Source organism: Sus scrofa, chromosome 17, assembly GCF_054392235.1.
Source record: "Sus scrofa isolate SSC_HxYL_T2T_F1_AM1 chromosome 17, Sscrofa_HxYL_maternal_Yorkshire_Landrace_v2.0, whole genome shotgun sequence".
In the NCBI taxonomy this organism is placed as follows: Eukaryota; Metazoa; Chordata; class Mammalia; order Artiodactyla; family Suidae; genus Sus; species Sus scrofa.
Genome location: NC_139399.1, coordinates 54,376,050 through 54,397,394, shown reverse-complemented (window position 1 = coordinate 54,397,394; position 21,345 = coordinate 54,376,050). Strand labels below are relative to the sequence as shown.

The 21,345-nt window shown below is 44.3% G+C and overlaps 2 protein-coding genes across 5 annotated transcripts in view; both read left to right on the top strand.

Moving 5' to 3' along the window:
- Positions 1 to 31: 31 nt before the first annotated feature.
- OSER1 (oxidative stress responsive serine rich 1) lies at positions 32 to 12,517 on the top strand. Of its 3 annotated transcripts, XM_085004024.1 has the most exons (6): positions 32 to 107; positions 549 to 668; positions 1,353 to 1,411; positions 3,635 to 3,751; positions 7,010 to 7,123; positions 11,272 to 12,517. In XM_085004024.1, the coding sequence occupies exons 4-6, from the start codon at positions 3,675 to 3,677 to the stop codon at positions 11,957 to 11,959; spliced, it is 879 nt and encodes a 292-aa protein (XP_084860150.1). In that variant the 5' UTR covers positions 32 to 107; positions 549 to 668; positions 1,353 to 1,411; positions 3,635 to 3,674; the 3' UTR covers positions 11,960 to 12,517. The 3 variants fall into 3 exon arrangements, with proteins under 3 accessions (XP_084860150.1, XP_020933715.2, XP_020933713.2); XM_021078056.2 differs by lacking the exon at positions 1,353 to 1,411; XM_021078054.2 differs by lacking the exons at positions 549 to 668; positions 1,353 to 1,411.
- A 7,976-nt stretch (positions 12,518 to 20,493) lies between these two features.
- JPH2 (junctophilin 2) overlaps positions 20,494 to 21,345 on the top strand; it is a 74,258-nt gene continuing 73,406 nt past the window's right edge. For both annotated transcript variants that reach the window (XR_014832407.1, XM_021077520.2), the window contains exon 1: positions 20,494 to 21,342. Coding sequence is in view for 1 of the 2 variants with exons in the window: in XM_021077520.2 (XP_020933179.2) it covers positions 20,964 to 21,342 (379 nt within the window). In the remaining variant the exon portion in view is untranslated. The remainder of the gene's footprint in view (positions 21,343 to 21,345) is intronic.

Below are 21,345 nucleotides of genomic sequence, written 5' to 3'. Positions count from 1 at the left end.
GCCGCCCCCTCCGCGGGTTTAGATCCGGGTCAGTCAGGCGCGACGATCGGGGAGAGACGATCTGAACTGACGAGACTGGCTCACCGGAGCGACCCTGCCGCGAGGAGGTGAGTGCCCAGACTTGACGGAGAAGCTCCGTAGCACCGCGTCTCGGCCTCGAGGCCCGGCCTGGCAGCGGGCAGCCGCTTCTGAGCCCTCTCGCGTCGCGTCGCGTCGTCCCCCGGCTCTGGCTGTCTGGGCCCAGCCGGGCCTGCGCCTCTCCGCGCTCCGTCCACCGCCGCGGCCTGGCACTACCCGAGCCCCGCTCTCTTCGCCCCTTCCCGCCTCCGCGACCCCCGCCCCGCGCCTCCGCCCTCTCCCGCCTGGCCGTAGCTTCCCCTTTTCGTCCTCCTCGGCAGCCCTTTGCCCCTTCCCGCCCTTTTCCGCGCCCCAGTCTCGTTGGCTGCCGCTTCGGCTTTGCTCCCTCCTCCTCCTGCATCCCTTGCCCCTTGGCCCTACTGTATCCTCTCCTTTTGGCCCGGAGAGTATCCTCAGGGGGCGACTTCCAGCTGCAGGACCTCGGGCGGGCAGAGCTAAGGCCCTGGACAGCTCCCCGCTCTCCGAACCCCTCAGGTTCTGAGCCTCCCTCTCCCCAAATCCTGTTGAACCACGACCGATCCACTTTCTGGGTAAGAAGAATTAACATCGGGCTCTAGTACCGAGAGTTTAGGGAGTTGAGTGGGTAGAAGAGACACCCGGGTCGATTGTTTGAACCTAGTTTTATTTGCGCCTTGCAGAGTTGCTGGATTCGGTTTTCTTTCCCGAACTCCACGCTTCCTGGTGGGTTGGGAAATTTTCTAAATATTTTAACATTGTGATGACACGCTTACGCGCAGATCTTTTATTGATCGTTCTCCGGTCTTTTCAGGGTCCTGGAAATTTGGACCTAGGCCTGACGTTCGAAGAGGTCTCGGTTAAAACTGCAAGATGTAAATAAGATTGTGACCCATAGCTTTTGTTGACAATCAGAGAAAATCAGGAATTTGCCCTTTTGATGAAGGAACTTAGAATAATTTTGGTTTTTTTTGAAAGGCTAGGGAAAATCCGAGGCCCTATGTTATTTGACTTAAGGTAATTTCTAATAGGCCTTTTAAAAAGTTTGGTCTTTGAGGGGGATCGTTCAATTTCAAGAAGTTAGTGTAGTAAAAAATGGCAGAAATCCATCCCACAAATTTATGAATTTATCAGTGAAGAAGGGGAAAACGATACATGTTTCACTGAGTTATTTAGCTCTTGATTTGAGTGAATGGGAGGCCGGGAATAGGGCGGAGCATAATAAGCCTTTTTGTAATTACAAACATGTTATGATTTAGCTCTTCAGGTCATGCCTAAGATTCACCTTTGCTCTGGGTTAATATAATTGAGGGAAAAGGTGAGTCATCAGAATGTTGAAAGTCTCAAAATAGTTTAGATGGAATGTCATTCCTAATGTTTTAGTCTGTGCCAGTTTTATTTTGGTCTGTTTTGGTTGTTAAATGATGGATCTTTTAATGTGTCAAGAAAGTTTTAGTGTGTCAGCTAGGTTTGTATTAACACCTAGAGTTAGGACTATATAATTAAAAGTTCCATATCGGGGCGCAAAACATCTTAGTGCAGTGTTAGGGCAAGAATGAGATTCTAGTCCTGATGTCAGGTTTATCCTTGTATCCCTAAGCACCCAGTCTAGTGCTAAAGCATATAGTAGGAATTCTGTCAATACTAGTAGATGTGATGTGTACTGATCTCCAGAGAAGCCAGAAGAAAGTTTGTGTGGGGTCTGCAGAGATGGGTAGACTGGCTCAGATGATTTCACTCTATAAGGGCCAAGAGCCTGAGCTTTTGACTAACTGGTCCAAAAGTAATTGAGGAAAATTAATAAATAAAATAAAAACTTTATTTTAGTTCTGCCAGCAGGAAGAATTTGTTTACAGCCTACAGATGTCACCCTTTTAGATGCTGTGGCGCTTCAAAAGTAATAGAATATGTGATTTTTGCTCACCCCTCTCCCCAGGCATATGGGACATTGTGTAACTGGGAGAGAATCCTCCTCTAAATCCAGAAGGACTAGGAACCAGTAAAATATGGAATTGATAATGTTTCCTCAAATTGATGTACTGATTAAATAAACTAGCAAAATATATGCGGGGAGTGTATTTCAAATTTTTGTCTTAAGAAGTTGAGGTGAAAGCTAGCTGGATTCTTTTGAGACTGTTTTTAGTGCTCTCCACCTTCTATGTATAATAAATAACCAAATAGTCTTGATTCCTTGCTTCTTAATTCTGCCCCTGATACTACATGTTTACATTATATCAAACATATTATGACACCCTGACCTTTGGAATATTAGAGGTATCACAATAAGATCAAATCCACCCTTGAAAAATGAGCACATATGGAATCAGAGAGAATCCAGGGAGCCATAGAGAGGCACTGCTCACTGAGAGTGCCTGGGCGGGGGAGGTTCGGGTGGGTGGGGGGTGGTTCAGGGGGTAGCAGGTTAGAAATAGAGAATGTGAGGTGAATTCTTTGCTTCAAAAATTCCTCATCTTATACATTTTGTTTTACTTTTTATCTTTCTGATTCCCTGTGATGTGTTATAGATAATGATTTATTTTTTTATTCAGGATTTGATATTAACAAATTTTTTACCTTGAGTAAAAAAATCGAGAGACAGAGTCAAAGAATTTGTTAACATCTCTATTGTGTCTCTTGTTGCTGTGCTTCGTCTCCCTTCCTCTTTCTTTTGTTTAAGGATAAAAATCAGGGTGGAAAAAATGGAGAACTTTGGTTACTCAATCTAGTTGATTAAGTAAAGAGTATTTAAAGGAGCATCTATAGAACAATAATTTTGAATTTTTTAAAATTTCCTACCCCTTTTAGCTAATTTTAGGTTTGTTTTTGAGTTGCAAGTACAGTTCATCGATACTTGCTTTTGAAATAAATTATTCAAAGCTATAAAGTAAACAGAGGTACCAACCTTATAGGTAGAGTGTGGGGCATTCATTGAAACATGTTTATAATCCTACTTTAACAATGGTAATTAATATATTGATATCTGGGTGTGAATATTAATGTGAGTATAAATATTGATATCTGGGTCAGGATTGCTCTGGAGGAGCGCTGTCATGTTTCATGAACGCTATTCTTATCTGAAATGTTTAGAGTTAGATGAGACAAATACTTGGTAACATTTCAGATCAGAGTCCTCTAGGTTGAGCTTTCTTCTTTGACTTCTGATGCAAAGGTCATTTTTTTCTATACTTTTCTAGACTTCTACAATTGGAGAGATTCCCCTCATGTTAAAAAGTATACTTAAACACAGATTGGGTGATGCAGTTTTCAACACTCTACTAATGGGATATTGGCATCAAGTATTTATACAGTTTAAATTTCATCGTAATAAATACACATTTCTTGTATCATTTCATTTGTCTCCTCTTAAGAAGTAAAAGCTACAGTTTCCTAATCATATACATTGAAACTTTCTTTTAGAAATAGAAATTTTGCTTTTTTTCTACGTAACAAGCAATGGTAGTATCAGGAATATAGGTTTTAACAAAGGGTGTACTTTAAATCCCACTTTGCTCACTTTATTTATTTTATTTTATTTTTTCAGTATTAACGGTAACATCCATAGTAGTGTAAAAACTTTCACAATGAAATCTGAAGCCAAGGATGGAGAGGAGGAGAGTCTACAAACCGCTTTCAAGAAGTTAAGAGTGGATGCATCAGGGTAATTAAATATGGAATATATTATTGGGGGTTTGTTTACTATATTTAAATAGACATTTCCTCAAGGGAGGAAATAATATTTCTAAAATTTCTCTTTCTTTGTAGAAGGTGTAAATGTTAATTGTGACATTTTACCAAGTTCTGTACGGTATTGTTTTACTTATAAAAGAAATTCTTCTGTTAAATTTTGAAAAGTAGCTGCTCATTTTTACTCCAAGGTTGGGGGTTTTCCTTAACTTTGAAAAGAATTCCTCCTGCCTCTTTTTAATCAGACATTATTAGGCAGTGTCCCATCAGTTCCTCCTGCATCTCTAGGGAATCACTGTTTTTCACTAAAAGTGAGTTGGCTCAATAGGGGTGTCTGCAGACATTGTAGATTTCATGGACTCTGGTTGCTGAGCCGATCACTATGGAAACCTCTATTCATTAGGGTTCTGTCACTGAGATCAATATTCTTGAACCCTTTGGCCAAACTAATTAGGGCACCTGCAGACCAGCTGCTGTCTGAATGTTAATATTTCACCCTTTGCAAAATGTGTATGGAGGACTCTTTTCATGCCATTCTTTGCCCCAGACTAGAAGAAATCTCAAATTGTTAATGGATGTAAGAATATTTCATTTCATGAATGGAAACCAAACACTCCACAACAAGGAATAATAATAATTGCTAAAATTTATTATTCATTTGCTATGTCAAAGACATTGGCGTAAGTACTCTGTACACATCATCTAATCCTCACTACCAACTTAGAAGATAATACTGCAAAGTATACTATCTAGTTTTCAGAGGAGCTGCAGATGAATTAAATCACTTGGAAAAGGTCACGTTGGCAAGAAGTAGTAGAGCCAGGATTTGATCCCAGACAATTTATGTCTGGAACCTGTGCTCTTAACTGTTCCTTTATATGGTACCTTGAGAAGATAGCATGAAGAAATACATTCAGTACCTGGCACGTAGTAAAATTAAATAGATGTTAGTTATTAAAGCTGTTTATTGCTCGTACTATTTTTGTACTATCAAAAGATTTATACTAACAGATATGCACAGTAGCTGTTACATGTCCTTCTGTTTGCTTCCGTGATCCTTCAAATAAGTATCTTTTCCTAGTGGTTTTTCCAGTATAGTTATCTTGCCATTAGAATTAATCAGTACTTTATAAGCTATTTTGGTGAAACAGAAACAAAAGAGAGAAACAAATAGTTTCAGATTGTAGTCTTAGTGTATTCCTTTGTGATTTGAGGTATAGAAAAAAAAATTTTATTAGGAAAATACTAAAAATGTATAAGTGTATAAAACATGTAAATCCTTTAGTGTATAAATTTATGTAAGTAACTTTTGATAAACTTCTTTCTTGGTGTTTTAAGTTGGAACATAACATTTAAGTATTTCCGTCCCCCTAAAAATTACTTGGAACATAAAAAAAAACTTTTATAAATATCTGTACAATATGTGGTCAAACATTATATATTTGAGGCATGTGATCTACTTTGAGTAATATATAGAAAGAGAAGGAGCAGTGGAGAACATTTGAGAAAACCAAATAAATAAGAGTACAAGGAGTGAGTCATTACTGTGACTCAGCAGAATAACCCTGGTGTAGTGTACCATACATTTCTAGTTGTTTCGTATTGTTGCTGATTTACAAATGCAACTCCTGAGGTACTGACTCATAAACTAACCAAGCCTTACCAGGAATTTAATATGATCCTGTTTAACAGGTTTTTGACTCCTAATGGTATTTGTCTTATCAGGACAAATCTCTGTTTATTGTAAAACAATATAGTCTTTTTTTATCAGAGTATAAAATAGTACATGCTTATTATGGATAAATGACCAAAAAAAAGGATAAAAAAGGAAGTAAAAAAAAAATCACAATTTACCATTACCACTGTTAATATCTAGATCATCTGTAACAGCACTGTAGACTTTTTATTGCATATTTGATATCATAATATATGTACAAGTGTTTATGCTGTTTTCTCTTAATGTTGTGAGCACACTGAATTTTTAATAAATTCCTAATATTCCATTGTACAGATCGACCCTAATTTATATAGTATAGTATTTTCTATTATTAGACATTTAGGTAATTCTGTTTTTATTTTAAATTATATTTCAGTGAACTTTTTTTTTTTTTTACTTAGTAGATTGTCTCTTTCTAAAGGGTATTTATCAGTACCACAACATATACAGTAGGAGCCTGTGTCAGTGTGTGTGTGTGTATATTGAAAAGGAGTTCCCTGGTGATCTAGCGGTTAAAAGACCCGACATTGTCACTTCTGTGGCACAGGTTCAATCCCCGGCCTGGGAACTTCTGCATACTGCAGTATTAGCCAAAAAAACAAGGTCCAAAAGAATTTAACATTAAATGTTAATGTCGGTGGTCTCTGGTGGTTGCGAGATTATAGGTTATTTTTCTCTCTTTTAAGTTTTTTTTATCTTCTTCTCTGGGAACCCATACGACTTGTGTAATTTTAAACCGCAGAGACTTAACTGAGTAATATCTTATTTCAGATTTATTAATTGTAAAAATTAGAGTATTTTTCTAGAAGTTGTGAACTATTTGAAAAAGTATTCATTTTCAAGTTAGATTGAGTCCCCTCAAGTTTCTGCTCCTAAACTTAGTTTCCACGGCTCTAGTTTGCCCGCATAAAATAAATGGTTAGTGTCATTAGTATTCTCCCTGGACATAAGGCCTGATCTGCCCCAGATAAACAGCCCGAAGGTCTATTTATATCCCACTCTGGTTACACTTAAGAATCATTCTTTGGCTTATGATTTTGCAACTGTGAACTCTTAGGGATCCTCCAAATTTGATTTTGGAAGAAAATTTATACTAAAAGCTGAGAAATTTTTGAGAAACCCAAACTAGAAAGACAATAACAGTATTGATTCAAACTGCATTTGGGTTGGGAGAACAGTAAGATCCTCCTTGCGCGGTTTTCTATTCTTTTTTTTTTTTGTCTTTTTGCTATTTCTTGGGCCGCTCCCACGGCATATGGAGGTTCCCAGGCTAGGGGTCGAATCGGAGCTGTAGCCACCGGCCTACGCCAGAGCCACAGCAACGTGGGATCCGAGCTGCGTCTGCAACCTACACCACAGCTCATGGCAATGCCGGATCGTTAACCCACTGAGCAAGGGCAGGGACCGAACCCGCAACCTCATGGTTCCTAGTCAGATTCGTTAACCACTGCGCCACGATGGGAACTCCCCTCCTTGCACGGTTTTCTAAGCAGTAAACTTTGTTCTTGTCTTCAGGTCCATAGCATCTCTGTCTGTTGGAGAAGGCACGAGTGTGAGAGCATCAGTCAGAACAGCAGCAGATGATACAAAACTGAAAACCACATGTGCATCTAAAGACAGTTGGCACGGGTAAGAGCATCTCACTGCAGTTGATTTTTATCCTAACACCTTAAAATATTATTGGATTTTCTTTCCTGAGTATCCAGAAAAGAGTATGTTATGATGTAGAACCCAAGACGCACCAATTAAAGAAGTTCCTTTCTCTTCATTGTGAAATTGCTGAGACTTGCTGTGTGGCCTGGTTCGTAATCACTTTTTATGAATGTTCTATGTGTGTTTGAGAAGAAGGGCTCTTCTCTAGTCATTTTTACTTTCTGTGTATGTCCATTAAGCTTTTAAATGTATTATTTGGATCTTTTTTCAAATAATTTTTTGTGGGGGTCAGCTTGACCTGTTAATAATGGAGAGGGTTTTGTTGAAATGTTCTCCACTGGGTTGCATTTGTCTATTTTTCCGGTAATTTCTGTATTGCTTTATGTGTTTTGTTGTTGTTGTTGTTGTTGTTGTTGTTGCTGCTATTTCTTGGGCCGCTCCCACGGCATATGGAGGTTCCCAGGCTAGGGGTCGAATCGGAGCTGTAGCCACCGGCCTACGCCAGAGCCACAGCAACTCGGGATCCGAGCCGCGTCTGCAACCTACACCACAGCTCACGGCAACGCCGGATCATTAACCCACTGAGCAAGGGCAGGGACCGAACCCGCAACCTCATGGTTCCTAGTCGGATTCGTTAACCACTGCGCCACGACGGGAACTCCTGCTTTATGTGTTTTAAAGCTGTTTTGTTAGGTGCGTGTAGCCTAGGTACATGTCAGTTTCGAATGTTTTCTTCCTGGTGAATTGAGACTTTTATTCTAACAATGACCTTCTTAATCCCTCATGATGACTTTTGTTTTGAAGTCTGTTTTGTCTGGAATTAATATAGCTAATACAGTTGTCTTTTAGTATTTGCCTAGTATATCTTTTTCTGTTTTCAATCATTCTGTGTTTCAAAAATTTAGGTGTGTCCCACATAAATATGTATGGCTTGGCTTGTTTTGTTTTATTCAATCTGAAAATCTTTCTTTAATGCTGACTTTAATGTCTTTACATTTATTTTGATTATATGGACTTGTTTCTACTCTTATTTTATGCTTTTGGTCCTGCTTTTTTCTTTTTCTCTTTCTTCCCACCGCCCCTCTCCTTACCACCTTTTAAAGAGTTGTCTGAAATATGTTGGTTTTTCTCCCTACCATTTTTCATTCTGTTGGTTTGGAATTTGTTTACTGTGTTTCAGTTCTTTTAGCAGTCAGCCTTGAAATTTTATAACATGTACTTTTAGAACGGTTTTGCTCTGACTTCCTGACTTCCATTTTGTGGTTCCCCGATATTTTTGTCCTGTCATTTATTTTTAATCTCACAATTTCAGTTTTATTTAACCTACTTTATTTAAATTTGGGTGTTTAGATACATCTCATTTACAGTTTCTTTACTCTCACCATTCTTTCATCTCAGATCTTCCACATAGGATCTCCCTCTTCCTAAAGTACTTCCCTCAGAAGTTCCTTTGATAAAAGTCTGTTGTGAGTAAGTAGGGCCTCTGTCTTAGTTCTCCACCTGGAATAAATTTGAATGGTGCCCCCTGGAGTTGTGTACATCATATTCTACTGGTACATACATTTGGATTTGATTTACCTGAAAATGTCTTTATTTCATCCTTGTTCTTGAAATTTATACCTGGTACGATATACCTGAAATCATAGCTTTAATTTTTTTTTTTTTATGGCCAGCCAAGAGCATATGGAAGTTTTGGGGCTATGGGTCGAATGTGGTCCTATGCCACAGCCATAGCAACACCAAATCCCAGCTGAGCCTGCGACCTACACCATGACTCATGGCAGTGCTGGATCCTTAATCCTCTGAGTGAGGCCAGGGATCAAACCTGCATCCTCATGGATACTAGTTGGGTTCTTAACCCACTGAGCCACAATGGGAACTCCTCATCGTTCTAATTGACAGTTATTTTTTCTTAGCACTTGAAGATATTATTCATTGTCTTCTGGCTTCCATGTTGAAAACCTACTTTCAAACTAATTGTTCTTTTGGAAATAATCTATTTAGTGTCTAGCTGCTTTTAAGGTGTTCCTGTTGTTTGAGATAGTTTGCAGTTTGTTTTATTGCTTTTAGTTTTCTTGCTTTAGCATGCTTCCTATATCTGTAGCTTCTCTTAGTGCATCAATTCAGAAAATTTCTCAGCCATCATCTTGTTTTCCATTCTCTATATTCTTTCTTTCAGAGACCCCAGACTCTTTATTCTGTCTTTCATGTCGCTTAACTCTTACATTTTTCTGAATCTCTGTATGTTGGCTTCTAGGTCAAGGATTGGCAAACTTTTTTGTAAAGGGTCAGATGATAAGTATTTTTGGCTTTGGGGACCAAGAGGTGAAATGGAAAGATACTATGTAGGTACTTAAAAAGTTCAAGAACTCCTGCCTTGTTTGCTTGATGTGCACCATCTTGGCTGGTGGACACACTTTGTGTTCAGTTGCTGAGACAATCTTGGGATGAAACGACCAGCCTGGTGGCAGTGCCAGGGTCAGCTCTGCTTTCTGTCTCAGTGGCACCCAGATTCCAGCACACCCTTCCCTCCTCCTGACAAACTGAGATTCTACCTCTTAGTAAGCAGCACCTGCCCACAGCAGAGCCCCAGCATGTAGCCAGCGCAGGCCCGGGCAGGGGTGTGATATGCACATCTGCTGGCCGGGCGGGCAGGCACAGGGAAGGGAGAGGAGAACAGCGGTGGTGGGGCGGGGGGGGGGGGCACACAATTCTAGCCCCGTAGGAGCAGTGTCCGTGAGCTGTACAAAAACATATAGGGGGCCAGATTTGATCCACAAACTGCAGTTTGCTGACCCCTGTTGTAAATAATTCAAATTTATCCTCCAGTTCAGTATTTCTTTTTTGAGCTGTATGTATTCTGTTGTCAGGCCTTCTAGTTAGTTTAATTTCAGGTATAAAGTTTTTAAAATACTTTTTGGTTTTGTTTTCAAATTTGCTTGGCAGTTTTGAGTCTTTTTTTCTTTGTTCAATTCTTATTTAAATATTCTATAAAAAGTTATATAGTGTGTCTGATAATTTCTAATATCTGAAAACTTCCAGGTGTCTAAATATGTGTTTCTCCTGTTTCCAGTGATAGAAACGAATCCTGAATCTGCCACTCTGTTGAGTAATTAGCATAGTGGCCATGAGTAGCATTAGCCCCATGGTGGTTCTGAAGCTGCTGTATTCAGGGCCCAGAGCACAACGCTGAGCTTTTACAGCGTCATTCTAAGTTGTCTGTGCAGGGCACTTCCCCAGACCCACTGGTCAGAGATTCCCAAGCCAGGGGTTGGGACAGGGCAGACAGGTGTTCTGCACCAAATGTTTAAAGAAATGCAATTTAAAACTACCCTTTACCTCTCCAGTTTCTATAGCTTGTTAATAAGGATGTTGGGGGTGTTCCCGTCGTGGCTAGGTGGTTAACGAATCCAACTAGAAACCATGAGGTTTCAAGTTCGATCCCTGGCCTTGATCAGTGAGTTGAGGATCCGGCGTTGCCATGAGCTGTGGTGTAGGTCACAGACGAGGCTCAGATCCCGCATTGCTGTGGTTCTGACATAGGCTGGCAGCTACAGCTCCGATTCGACCCCTAGCCTGGGAACCTCCATATGCCGCCAGTGCAGCCCTAGAAAAGACAAAAAAAAAAAAAAAAAAACAAGCCAGAAAGGGAAATTTTTCATGTGTGATGACACATAAGAGAGAGAGGAAAAAAAAAAAAAGGGTATGTTGGAGTTCTCATAGTGGTGCAACGGAAACAAATCTGACAAGTAACCATGAGGTTGCGGGTTCGATCCCTGGCCTTGCTCAGTGGGTTAAGGATTCAGCATTGCCACGAGCTGTGGTATAGGTTGCAGACGAGGTTTGGCTACTATGTGGCTGTGGCAGAGGCCAGTAAGTATAGCTCCAATTTGACTCCTAGCCTGGGAACCTTCATATGCTGCAGGTGCAGCCCTAAAAAAGGAGACGTCAAAGTTTTTGAGACACAAAGACTCAGCAGCTTGAAAATGGAGGTAGGCACATTCTTTAGGGGAGACTTACATAGACTCATAAACCAGAGAGGCGGCAAATTTCCAGCTATCTTAAGGAATCTCTTTAGGAGAGCTCTGTATCCCACCATCTTCTTGTGCATTTTCCCCTCTTAGGTCTACAAGGAAGTCTTCACGAGGAGCAGTGAGAACCCAGCGTCGTCGACGATCCAAGTCTCCTGTCCTTCATCCCCCGAAGTTTATACATTGCAGTACAATAGCTGCTGCTTCCAGCTGCCAGCTCAAGCACAAGAGCCAGACTGACTCCCCTGATGGCAGCAGCGGGCTGGGAATTTCACCTCCTAAAGAGTTCAATACAGGAGAATGCTCACCTTCTCTCGATTCTAATCACACAGGGGCGGTTGTTGAGCCTTTGAGAACCTCGGTTCCAAGGCTCCCATCAGAGAGTAAGGAGGAAGACTCCTCTGATGTCCCCCAAGTCTCCCAAGCAAGTCTCAAGGCCAATGATCTCTCTGACTTTCAGTCTGTTTCCAAGCTAAACCAGGGCAAGCCGTGTACATGCGTAGGCAAGGAGTGCCAGTGTCAGAGGTGGCATGATATGGAGGTGTATTCCTTTTCAGGCCTGCAGAACGTCCCTCCCTTGGCCCCAGAGCGAAGATCCACGCTTGAGGACTACTCTCAGTCGCTTCACACAAGAACTCTGTCTGGCTCTCCCCGCTCCTGTTCTGAGCAAGCCCGGGTCTACGTGGATGACGTGACCATCGAGGACCTGTCAGGCTACATGGAATATTACTTGTATATTCCCAAGAAAATGTCCCACATGGCCGAAATGATGTACACCTGAGAGCCGGAAGCTGATTACTGTGCTTCAAACCAATGAAGGGTTGTCCGAGAGATTTAGTTAACGGCAGACCTTCCGGCCACTTGGTGTGAGAAGACATCTCCTTCTGCTCACTGTGCTTGCAATAAAAACTTTTCTTGGCATCTCAGTTAATTTCATTCTTTAAACTTACTCTTCTCGAGTTCTTACATACCCACCAAGGCAAGCAGATCAGCGAAAAATCCCTCTCATTTAGAACATCCCCGCCCCCATGTTCCATGGGGATGAAGAAATTGCTTGACTGGTAGCAGTGGGTCTGTGGTGAAAGCCTTTATAAAACTGCACTTTTTCAGATCGGTTTAAGATTTGGGTGCCAAGGACAATGAAATGTGGCTTTGAAACTGGACTGCACACTTGTCATGCTGTAGCTGCCAGCCCAGAATATTAGAAGTTACGTGATCGGTTTAAACCATCTCTGATTTAACGCAAGATTTATTGTGTCTTAAAAGGTTTCCTATGTTTTTGCTAAGCCAGAGATCTAAGGTTTAGATTCAATATGAATAAAGTAGCTGGTCTGCCCTATTGTTTGAGAGAATCATTAACCATCAATTCATAAACCCCTGCTGGTGCTCTTCACCCTGAGACATGCTACATGAAGTTTCTTAAGTGAGAAGCAGCGACTTGGAATGGGCTGCTTCAGCTGGAGGGAGGGGGTGTGATGTTTGAAACCACTCGGTGTCCACTCTCCGGCACCTTAGTATACGTGGCATGTTTCAGTCACTTTCGATGTAACTCTCATTCCTTGGTTCCACATGTTCTGGTGGATCCTTTATTTTTCTGCATTGCTCTCCTACCCCAGCAACTCCCAAAGAGAATTTCATACATGCCGTATCCTGTATTTAATGGCCAGCCCTCCCAAAGTTCCCTTCAAAGTTTGGTTAAGAAAAACAAAAACAAGCCCGTCCTCAGTTTCAGCTGGAGCAAACCCTCTTTTCCAAGTGGCTCCAAAGTGAATTTTACATATGCCATGTAACTTTGTTTTTTGTTTGTTTGTTTGTTTGCTTTTTAGGGCCTAACCTGCATCATATGGAGGTTCCCAGGCTAGGGGTCAAATCAGAACTACAGCTGCCGGCCTACACCACAGCCACAGCAACACCAGATCCGAGCCACGTCTGTGACCTACACCACAGCTCATGGCAACACTGGATCCTTAACCCACTGAGCTAGGGATTGAATCTGCAACCTCATGGTTCCTAGCCGGATTTGTCTCTGCTGCACCACGATGGGCACGCCCATGTATGCCATGTAACTTTTAATCCAGACCATCTTAAGCATACCTGTCACATTTCGTGAAAACTTGTCCAGCCATTTCAATGTCATAGTAACAGGGTTTGTTTCACTTTTATGTAGATTGCAGAATAGGTTTTACTCTATTAAAACACCCCACTGACTGTAGGGTTGATTCAAGATGGTGGGGTCTGGGCTTCATAAATGTGTGATTTGTGCTTGGGAGAGGTGGGAAGGGTATTACTGGAAAATCCCTGAACTTAAGTTGTGGCAGACCCCAGCCAGTTACTAGTTTAATAACGGACCTAGTAATATCTGAGGGTCTGATCGTAGTGAGGGTGCCTTGCCACCACAGCGTTAGACACTGACAGAAGGCGCACTGTTTCGGATCTCTAAGGCTGCTGTTCTGAAACTTCCTGGTTTCAGGACTCTTACTTACCCTTACATATTGAGGATCTCAAAGAGCTGTTTATGTGGCTTATATTTATCAATATTTATCATGTTAGGAAGTAAGAAATTTTAAAAAATACTCATTTAAAAGTAATCCACAAATCCATTTATGTTAAAATAAGTAATACTTTTAATTGGAAAATAACTTATCCAAAACTAATATTTAGTAAGAAGAGCAGCATTGTTTTACATTTTTACAAGTCTCTTTAATGTTGGGCTTAATAGAAAACAGCTAGATTCTCATCTGCATTCAATCCCTTGTGATGTCACATGTCATGTGACCTCTGGAAAACTACACTTGTGAGAGACTAAGCATGAAAAAGGCAAATACTATGTTCTTTGAGATCCACTAACCTAGAACATTTAAGAGCTTCTGGTTGTAAAGGTAACTGCCACCCCACCCTGACTTCCACAACCAGTGTTTAGTTTCACCTTTCTTCCTAGAGAGAGGTGGAGCAAACTGGGCTGAACATGTTACTTGATGTAGGATTGTTCTTAAATCGCTTAAGTCCTTTTTAGTGTGCTTTTCAAATCAGTGGCCCAGTTATTCACTCAATTCTGCACATTAACAGAACTGTCACCAGAGAATGATGAGTGATGCACAGTCCTCTTATGCAAAGTTCTTAGGGGGTGTCGGGATTGAAAGGACAAAGTTCCAATGGCCGAGTAACCCGTTGACAAAATCCAAACTTGGATGAAAGCTTAGTTTTCCAGATTTGCAGGAATGAGGTATAAGCATTTACATCTTAGTCAAAATCAATATGCATCTTTTTTTTAATACTTTTTTTTTCCTCTCACTATAGTTGATTTACAGTGTTCTTCTGCATTAGGGCCACACCCGAGGCACACAGAAGTTCCCAGGCTAGGGGTCAAATCAGAGCTGCAGCTGCAGGCTTGCACCACAGCCACAGCAACACAGGATCCGAGCTGCATCTGTGACCTACACCACAGCTCACTGCAATGCCGGATCCTTAACCCACTGAGCAAGGCCAGGGATGGAACCTGCATCCTCACAGACTAGCTGGATTCATTACTGCTGAGCCACAAGGGAAACTCCAAAACATGAATCTTGAAGCCCTAAATTACTCTGCTAAACCCAGTCGGGCCAATTTTAATATGTCTCCCTGATGGGAACATTTGATTTTTTGTGAGTGCAACTTATAGAACCAATGTTAGTCAAATTTATCCTGAAAAGTGGATTCAGATTGTGGCTTGAGAAATTTTTACTCTTGATGTTTTGGAAAGTAGCATCCTGACGTGCCCCTTTATTGAATAACTCTTCATTGAACACTCGTTCAAGTGCCTGCGATGCAGCGGGCACACTATCTTAGGAGCTGGGAATAGAACATCACATCCTTGGTGGAGAAAATGCTATGGAGAGAGGATTGAGAGACAGTAAGGGCTGGGGCAGGGGGAGGAGTAGCTATTTTATTTGGGATGGTCAGAGAAGCTTCTGTGAGGAGGTGACATTTGAGCAGAGATCTGAAGAAAGGGAGGGAGCCATGTGGATAGTTGGGGGAAGAGCCTCTTGGCAGAAGAACAGACGGATGGCTGGCTTAGAGCAGGCGAGGCCACAGAGGCATGGGTTGGGCAGACTGTGGAGGTGCTCATTTTAAAGATTTTGACCCCGAGGAGATAGGGAACCTTTGGAGGGGGGTTGGAGGAGAGATGTATCAGACTTGTCTTTTAGAAAGAGCACCGGCTGTTCTGTAGACAAAGAGGGGAACTGGGGGAGGGGAAGGGAGACAGGCTACTGCCATACACCAGGCAGTATCTCCCAGTGGCTCAGACTCCTGACAGTGCAGGAGAAAAGACGTATTCTGAAGTTATTCTGAAGGTAGAGCTGAAGGGATTTGCTGATGGATATAGGGTATGAGAGAACAACTGGGGTTAAGAATGACTCCAAAGCTTTCTGGAAACTTGGCTGGAGGAGCAGATCTGGGAGGAGACTGGGAGTTTGGTTTTGATCTTGGCAAGTCTGAGGTGCTTGTGAAATATCATGGAGAGATCAAGTCAGCAGTTGGATATGCGACTAAAGATCGGGAGAGGAGTTCCCGTCGTGGCGCAGCGGAAACAAATGCGACTAGGAACCATGAGGTTTCGGATTCGATCCCTGGCCTCGCTCAGAGGGTTCAGGATCCAGCGTTGCTGTGAGCTGTGGTGTCGGTTGCAGATGCGGCTCGGATCTGGCGTTGCTGTGGCTGTGATGTAGGCTGGCAGCTACAGCTCCGATTAGACCCCTAGCCTGGGAATGTCCATAGGCCTCGAGGGCAGCCCTAAAAGGACAAAAGACAAGATCAGGAGAGAGATATCTTCTGAAGATAGAAATTTAGGAGCCATCAGGAGGCAGGTGGTAGTGAAAGCTCTGTGAGACCTGGGAAGTAAATGTAGATAATTGGTCGAAGGGCCAAGCTCTGGGCCATTTCCAAGGTGTAGATTTCAGGGGAATGAGGAAGAACTAGCAAGACTTGAGTAGGAGCGGCTGGTGAGGCTGAAGCAGAACCAAGAGCTGAGCCCAGGAAATCGAGAGAAAACATTGCTCCAGAAGGGGGTTGTCAGTTGCCACTGACACAGTGTGGAGAAGGAAAGATGAGGACACAGAGATGAGCCGGAGTGCCAGGTAGCACTAAGGAAGCGTTCGCCTTTTTTTTTTTTTTGGAATGAAGGTGACCTTTGCCACATAGGGCTCTTAATTTGGGGGAGGAGCCCTAGCATGTCCGAAGCCACCTAACTCAGCCAGGTAACTTGTCTGAGGAGATGAGGCTTCTTCAGCTGAGTCTTCCATGGCTGGAAAGGAACCCAAGTGGCTTTCTGTGTGCAGTTTTTTCTGTTCTGAATCTTCAGTCCCTTCCTCTCCACCTGCCCCAACCCCTGCCAGGAAGCAGTCACGCTTGAGAAGTCAAGAAAGAAACAGAATAATGTATTGGGGAAATAAAAATAAAGAAAAAAGAAACAGAGGAAGCAGGCAACTGCCCCCCTCTGACTAAAGAACAGAACCGTAGAGCAAGGCAAGATCTGAGAGAAAGAGAGAATGGGAGAGCTACCTTTAAAAACAGTTTAAAATTCCTTCCAATTTGAGTACATTGCCTTTGGTCTGAAGAACTTGGTTTTCCTAAGAAAGTCTGTGGTAATATGCCTGTGGCCACAAGGGGTCTCACCTTTCCTGCAACACGCTGGTTTAATGGCCAATGCCAAAAAGCGGTGAGACCAAGTCAGGCAAAAGTTTTACTTCCAACTTTTAAGACTTCAAAGTGTCCCTTTACCAATAACATACTTTATCCATTTAAAAAGGGGAAAACCACAGGGTAAACAAGTATCAGGAAGAGAAAGGAGTGCTGCAGTGTCAAGTCAATATTTAGGGGTTGATTCGTCCATCTTTAGTGACCATTTTACTAAGTATGATAGTTTGAACAGCAACTTATCATACGAGGATAATATTAATAAGAGCTAACATTTTTTAGGTGTCTAGTGTGTTTTAAGCCTTTTTACAGCATTAACTCACCTAATTGTCACCAAGCCTTTATAAAGCAGATACTATTATCCTTACTACCAAGAATCCTTTGAGACAGGTATTTTACAGACCTAGAGAACTTGTGGCTTAGAGAAATTAACAGTTGGTCCAAGGTCACACAGCTGGTGAGGGGCAGAACTGGGATTTGAACATAGATCCTACCCCGCAACTATCTACCCTGCAATAGCCAGTAATATGGGGATGCATACATTTGGACATTATTAAGAAACTGTGTCTTAATTCAAAAACATACAGTGGTTCTTAGTCAGGAATGAGAGTCAGATTCGTCTGAAGAGCTTTGAAAAAGAAAGCAAGTGCCCAAACCTTCTCCCAGGACTGTCTAATTCGGGAGATTGGGGATGGGGTGGGATTCTGTTTAAGTTCCACGGTGATTCTTACCTGTATTTTCCCTCGATAGGGGACCACCGTAGGGAGCTGGGTGGATGACCAGTGGTTACGTTTATGCAGGCAGAACAACGTGCTGGGACACAGTAGCCACCCAGCCTTAGAACAGGATTAGGGTGATTTGCTCGGCATTTAACTACAAAGGGTATTGAACTCAAACTCCTCTGGCTTCCAGTTTGAGATGCTCTTTCCTTTCGCCTGGAGAGCAGAGCTGGAAAGAAATGTGCGATTTCCCAAAGACCGGTCAGAAGTGGCAACAGCAGAACTCTCTAGGGCCAGCATTGAGGTCTCCTCCGGAGTGAATCGGGCAAGCAGACTGTCAGTCAACCTGCTGGGGTGGCGGAGGGTGGGGATGGCGAGTCAAAACCTAGATGATAACAGTCTTTCTCCACTGCTATTTGCTATCAGTCAGCTTGGCAAACAGCAATAGTTAGAGCTCTGAGGCTGGGTGTTCCTACCTGGGCTCTTTAATGCTGGGGGCTGTGAACAACGAAGGAACCAAGGGGTAAGAACTGGGATCAGGAGTTCCTGTCGTGGCTCAGCGGTTAACGAACCCAACTAGAATCCGGGAGGACGCAGGTTCGATCCCTGGCCTCGTCCAGTGGGTTAAGGATCTGGCATTGCCGTGAGCTGTGGTGTAGGTCGCAGATGCTGCTCAGATCTAGCATTGCCGTGGCTGCGGTGTAGGCCATCGGCTACAGCTCTGATTAGACCCCCAGCCTGGGGAGCCACCAAATATCACAGGTTCAGCCCTAAAAAAAAGAACTGGGATCAGCTGGGGTTTAAGGAAGAGAACCTTTCTATTTTTTTATTTTTTATTTTTGTCTTTTTGGGGCCGCACCCATGGCATATGGAAGTTCCCAGACTAGGGGTCGAATTGGAGCTGTAGCTGCTGGCCTACACCGTAGCCGCAGCAACGCCAGATCCAAGCAGCATCTGCGACCTACACAGCTCATGGCAATGCCAGATCCTTAACCCACTGAGGGAGGCCAGGGATCGAACCTGCATCCTCATGGATACTAGTCAGGTTTGTTACCACTGAGCCACGATGGGAACTCCCTATTATTATTATTTTTTTTTCCTTTTTACAGACACACCTGCAGCATGTGGACATTCTTGGGCTAGGGGTTGAATCAGAGCTGCAGCTGCTGGCCTACACCACAGCCACAGCAACGCCAGATCCAAGCCACATCTGCAACCCACACAGCAGCTTTCAGCAACGCTGGATCCTTATGCCACTGAGTGAAGCCAGGGATGGGACCCGCATCCTCACAGACACCATGTCAGGTTTTTAACCCACTGAGCCACAATGGAAACTCCTCTATGAATTTCCTAAACAAGAATACATCTTCTGGGAGTTCCCGTCATGGCTCAGTGGTTAACAAATCCGACTAGGAACCATGAGGTTGCAGGTTCGATCCCAGGCCTTGCTCAGTGGGTTAAGGATCCAGGGTTGCCGTGAGCTATGGTGTAGGTCGCAGACTCGGATCCCACATGGCTGTGGCTCTGGGGTAGGCCGGCGGCTACAGCTCTGATTAGACCCCTAGCCTGGGAACCTCTGTATGCCGCGGGAGCGGCCCCAGAAATGGCAAAAAGACAGAAAAAAAAAAAAAAAAAAGGATACATCTTCCGTGGTGACTTTAAGTGGCCTAAGTCGCCATGGGATTTGGAGGATGGCAAATAAGTTTGAAGTCACATAATAATAGTCTAATATTCTTAAGTGCCTTCTGTGCTGACTTTTTTGGTGATTTTTATCCTCCCCTCCAGTGTCTCTGTCTCTGTCTCTGTCTCTCTCTCTCTGTCTCTCTCTCTCTCTCTCACACACACACACACACACACAGCTTCCAGTTCTTGGTGGCGCCCACCTTTCCCAGAATGACTCCGTGTTCCTATTAACCCTGGGCTCAGTTGGGATTTCCAGTCTTTATCCTTTGCCATCAACCTCTTGTCATGGAGATTTATGTGTCTCTTTCATTGGAGTTTGGTGGGAAGCGGAGTGCCTGGTGAGGTCCCTTCGCTCTTGACCCTGCCCCCAAGAGCTTTCTAAAGTCTGGCCTCCCAGGCTCTTAGGACACCACAGCAAAAGAGAGCTTGCAAAGGGAATTAAAAAAAAAAAAAAAATCCCAATCCTTGAGTTTTTCCAAGACGGCCTCATTCCAGGACAACCAGCAATGCTGTCTCAGACCTAGAGGGAGGCGGGAAGGTTCCTAGCCCCTTGGAAGAAAGAGAAGCAGTGGTCTGTGCTTCTTGCACTGGCTTTTTTCTGGGGTTTTGGCAGGGTTGGGGGCGGGAGGGAATCTGGGGTTGTACTAGACTCAGATTCCACTTTATCTTCCCCACTCCGTTTCCAGAGCCTCACCTCTCTTCCTGAGTTCACTCCTCTGCTTTCAAAGGCCTATGTGAACCCATGGCCCGTTCCTTTCTCTTTAGGTCACCAGATGCCTTTACGGGGTTGGCAGTGCTGCTCTGGCCCTGGGTCCCGTCGGGGCATGTGAGTGGTGCCGGGGCTGAGATTTGCTAGCCTCTGGGCTCTAGGGGATTTTAAGTGTCCCAGGACTGGGTGTTCTGCTGGTCTTGCTCTCGCCTCCTGGCCTGCAGACGCCAGGGACCAGGAAGGTGGAAGAGAAGAAAAGCCACCAAATGGCCCCAGCTGCCCACACTTAGTTCCCAACTTCCCTTCCTGATCCCTCCAGCCACTCCCTGAGGCTGAAGCGCCAGCCGGGTTTGAAACACCCCTCCCTCTTTGAAGGAGGCTGGGCCGGCCAGGGGGTTATTTTGGGAGCAGCTTCTGAGATCCAATGGCCTTGTTAGGGCAACACTGACCTTTCCATCCCGGGAGGAGGGCAGGATTGGAGAGGGGCGGGGCAGGGGCGGGGGATCACAGCCCCGCACACCCACGGGGGTGGAGGAGAAGGGGGCCAGCGGGCTGCAAGAATTCAGCCTCGGGCTGGGGGCTGACACCCAGGAGGAATTTCTCCTCTGGAAAACTGGCCTGGGGACCCCTCCGCCCCAGCCCTTTCACTGTGCTTCTTAAAGGGATCGCGCCGGTTTTGCTGTGGCTCCATGGAAGCCAGGTTTGGGACGCTCCGTGGAGACTCTGAACCTTTCCTTCCTGCTTCCTCCCCAGCTGGCAGCCTTCCTCTGGCTGAGTGAGTGGGGGCCTCCCAGGCATGGCACTGACCAGCCGACCCAGTGCTGACTTGGCTCCTGGGCGCCTTCAGCCTCCGGTGGCATCTTGCTTACCCCCTCCTGGGGTGCGGCCGTGGTGAGTTGGGGGGACCCAGCCCTGAGCTGCTTGGAGGAGTCGCTGGCACCCCCATCGCCCTCTCCCCCCAAAAGCTGGAGGACGGTGAGGCGGTCAGGGGCTATGATGAGATGAGCGGGGGCCGCTTTGACTTTGATGATGGCGGGTCGTACTGCGGGGGCTGGGAGGGGGGGAAGGCCCACGGCCACGGACTGTGCACGGGCCCCAAGGGCCAGGGCGAATACTCGGGCTCCTGGAACTTTGGCTTTGAAGTGGCTGGCGTCTACACCTGGCCCAGCGGAAACACCTTCGAGGGATACTGGAGCCAGGGCAAACGGCACGGGCTGGGCATAGAGACCAAGGGACGCTGGCTCTACAAGGGCGAGTGGACGCACGGCTTCAAGGGCCGCTATGGAACCCGGCAGAGCAGCAGCAGCGGTGCCAAGTATGAGGGCACTTGGAACAATGGCCTGCAGGACGGCTATGGCACCGAGACCTATGCGGATGGAGGTG

What these genes read in the sequence shown, in the direction of transcription:
- OSER1 (XM_021078054.2), top strand. Translation starts at nt 3,675, where the DNA reads ATGAAATCTGAAGCCAAGGATGGAGAGGAGGAGAGTCTACAAACCGCT. An exon ending in TTAAGAGTGGATGCATCAGG is followed by an intron (nt 3,752 to 7,009) that starts GTAATTAAATAT and finishes TCTTGTCTTCAG; the next exon opens with GTCCATAGCATCTCTGTCTG. An exon ending in TCTAAAGACAGTTGGCACGG is followed by an intron (nt 7,124 to 11,271) that starts GTAAGAGCATCT and finishes TTCCCCTCTTAG; the next exon opens with GTCTACAAGGAAGTCTTCAC.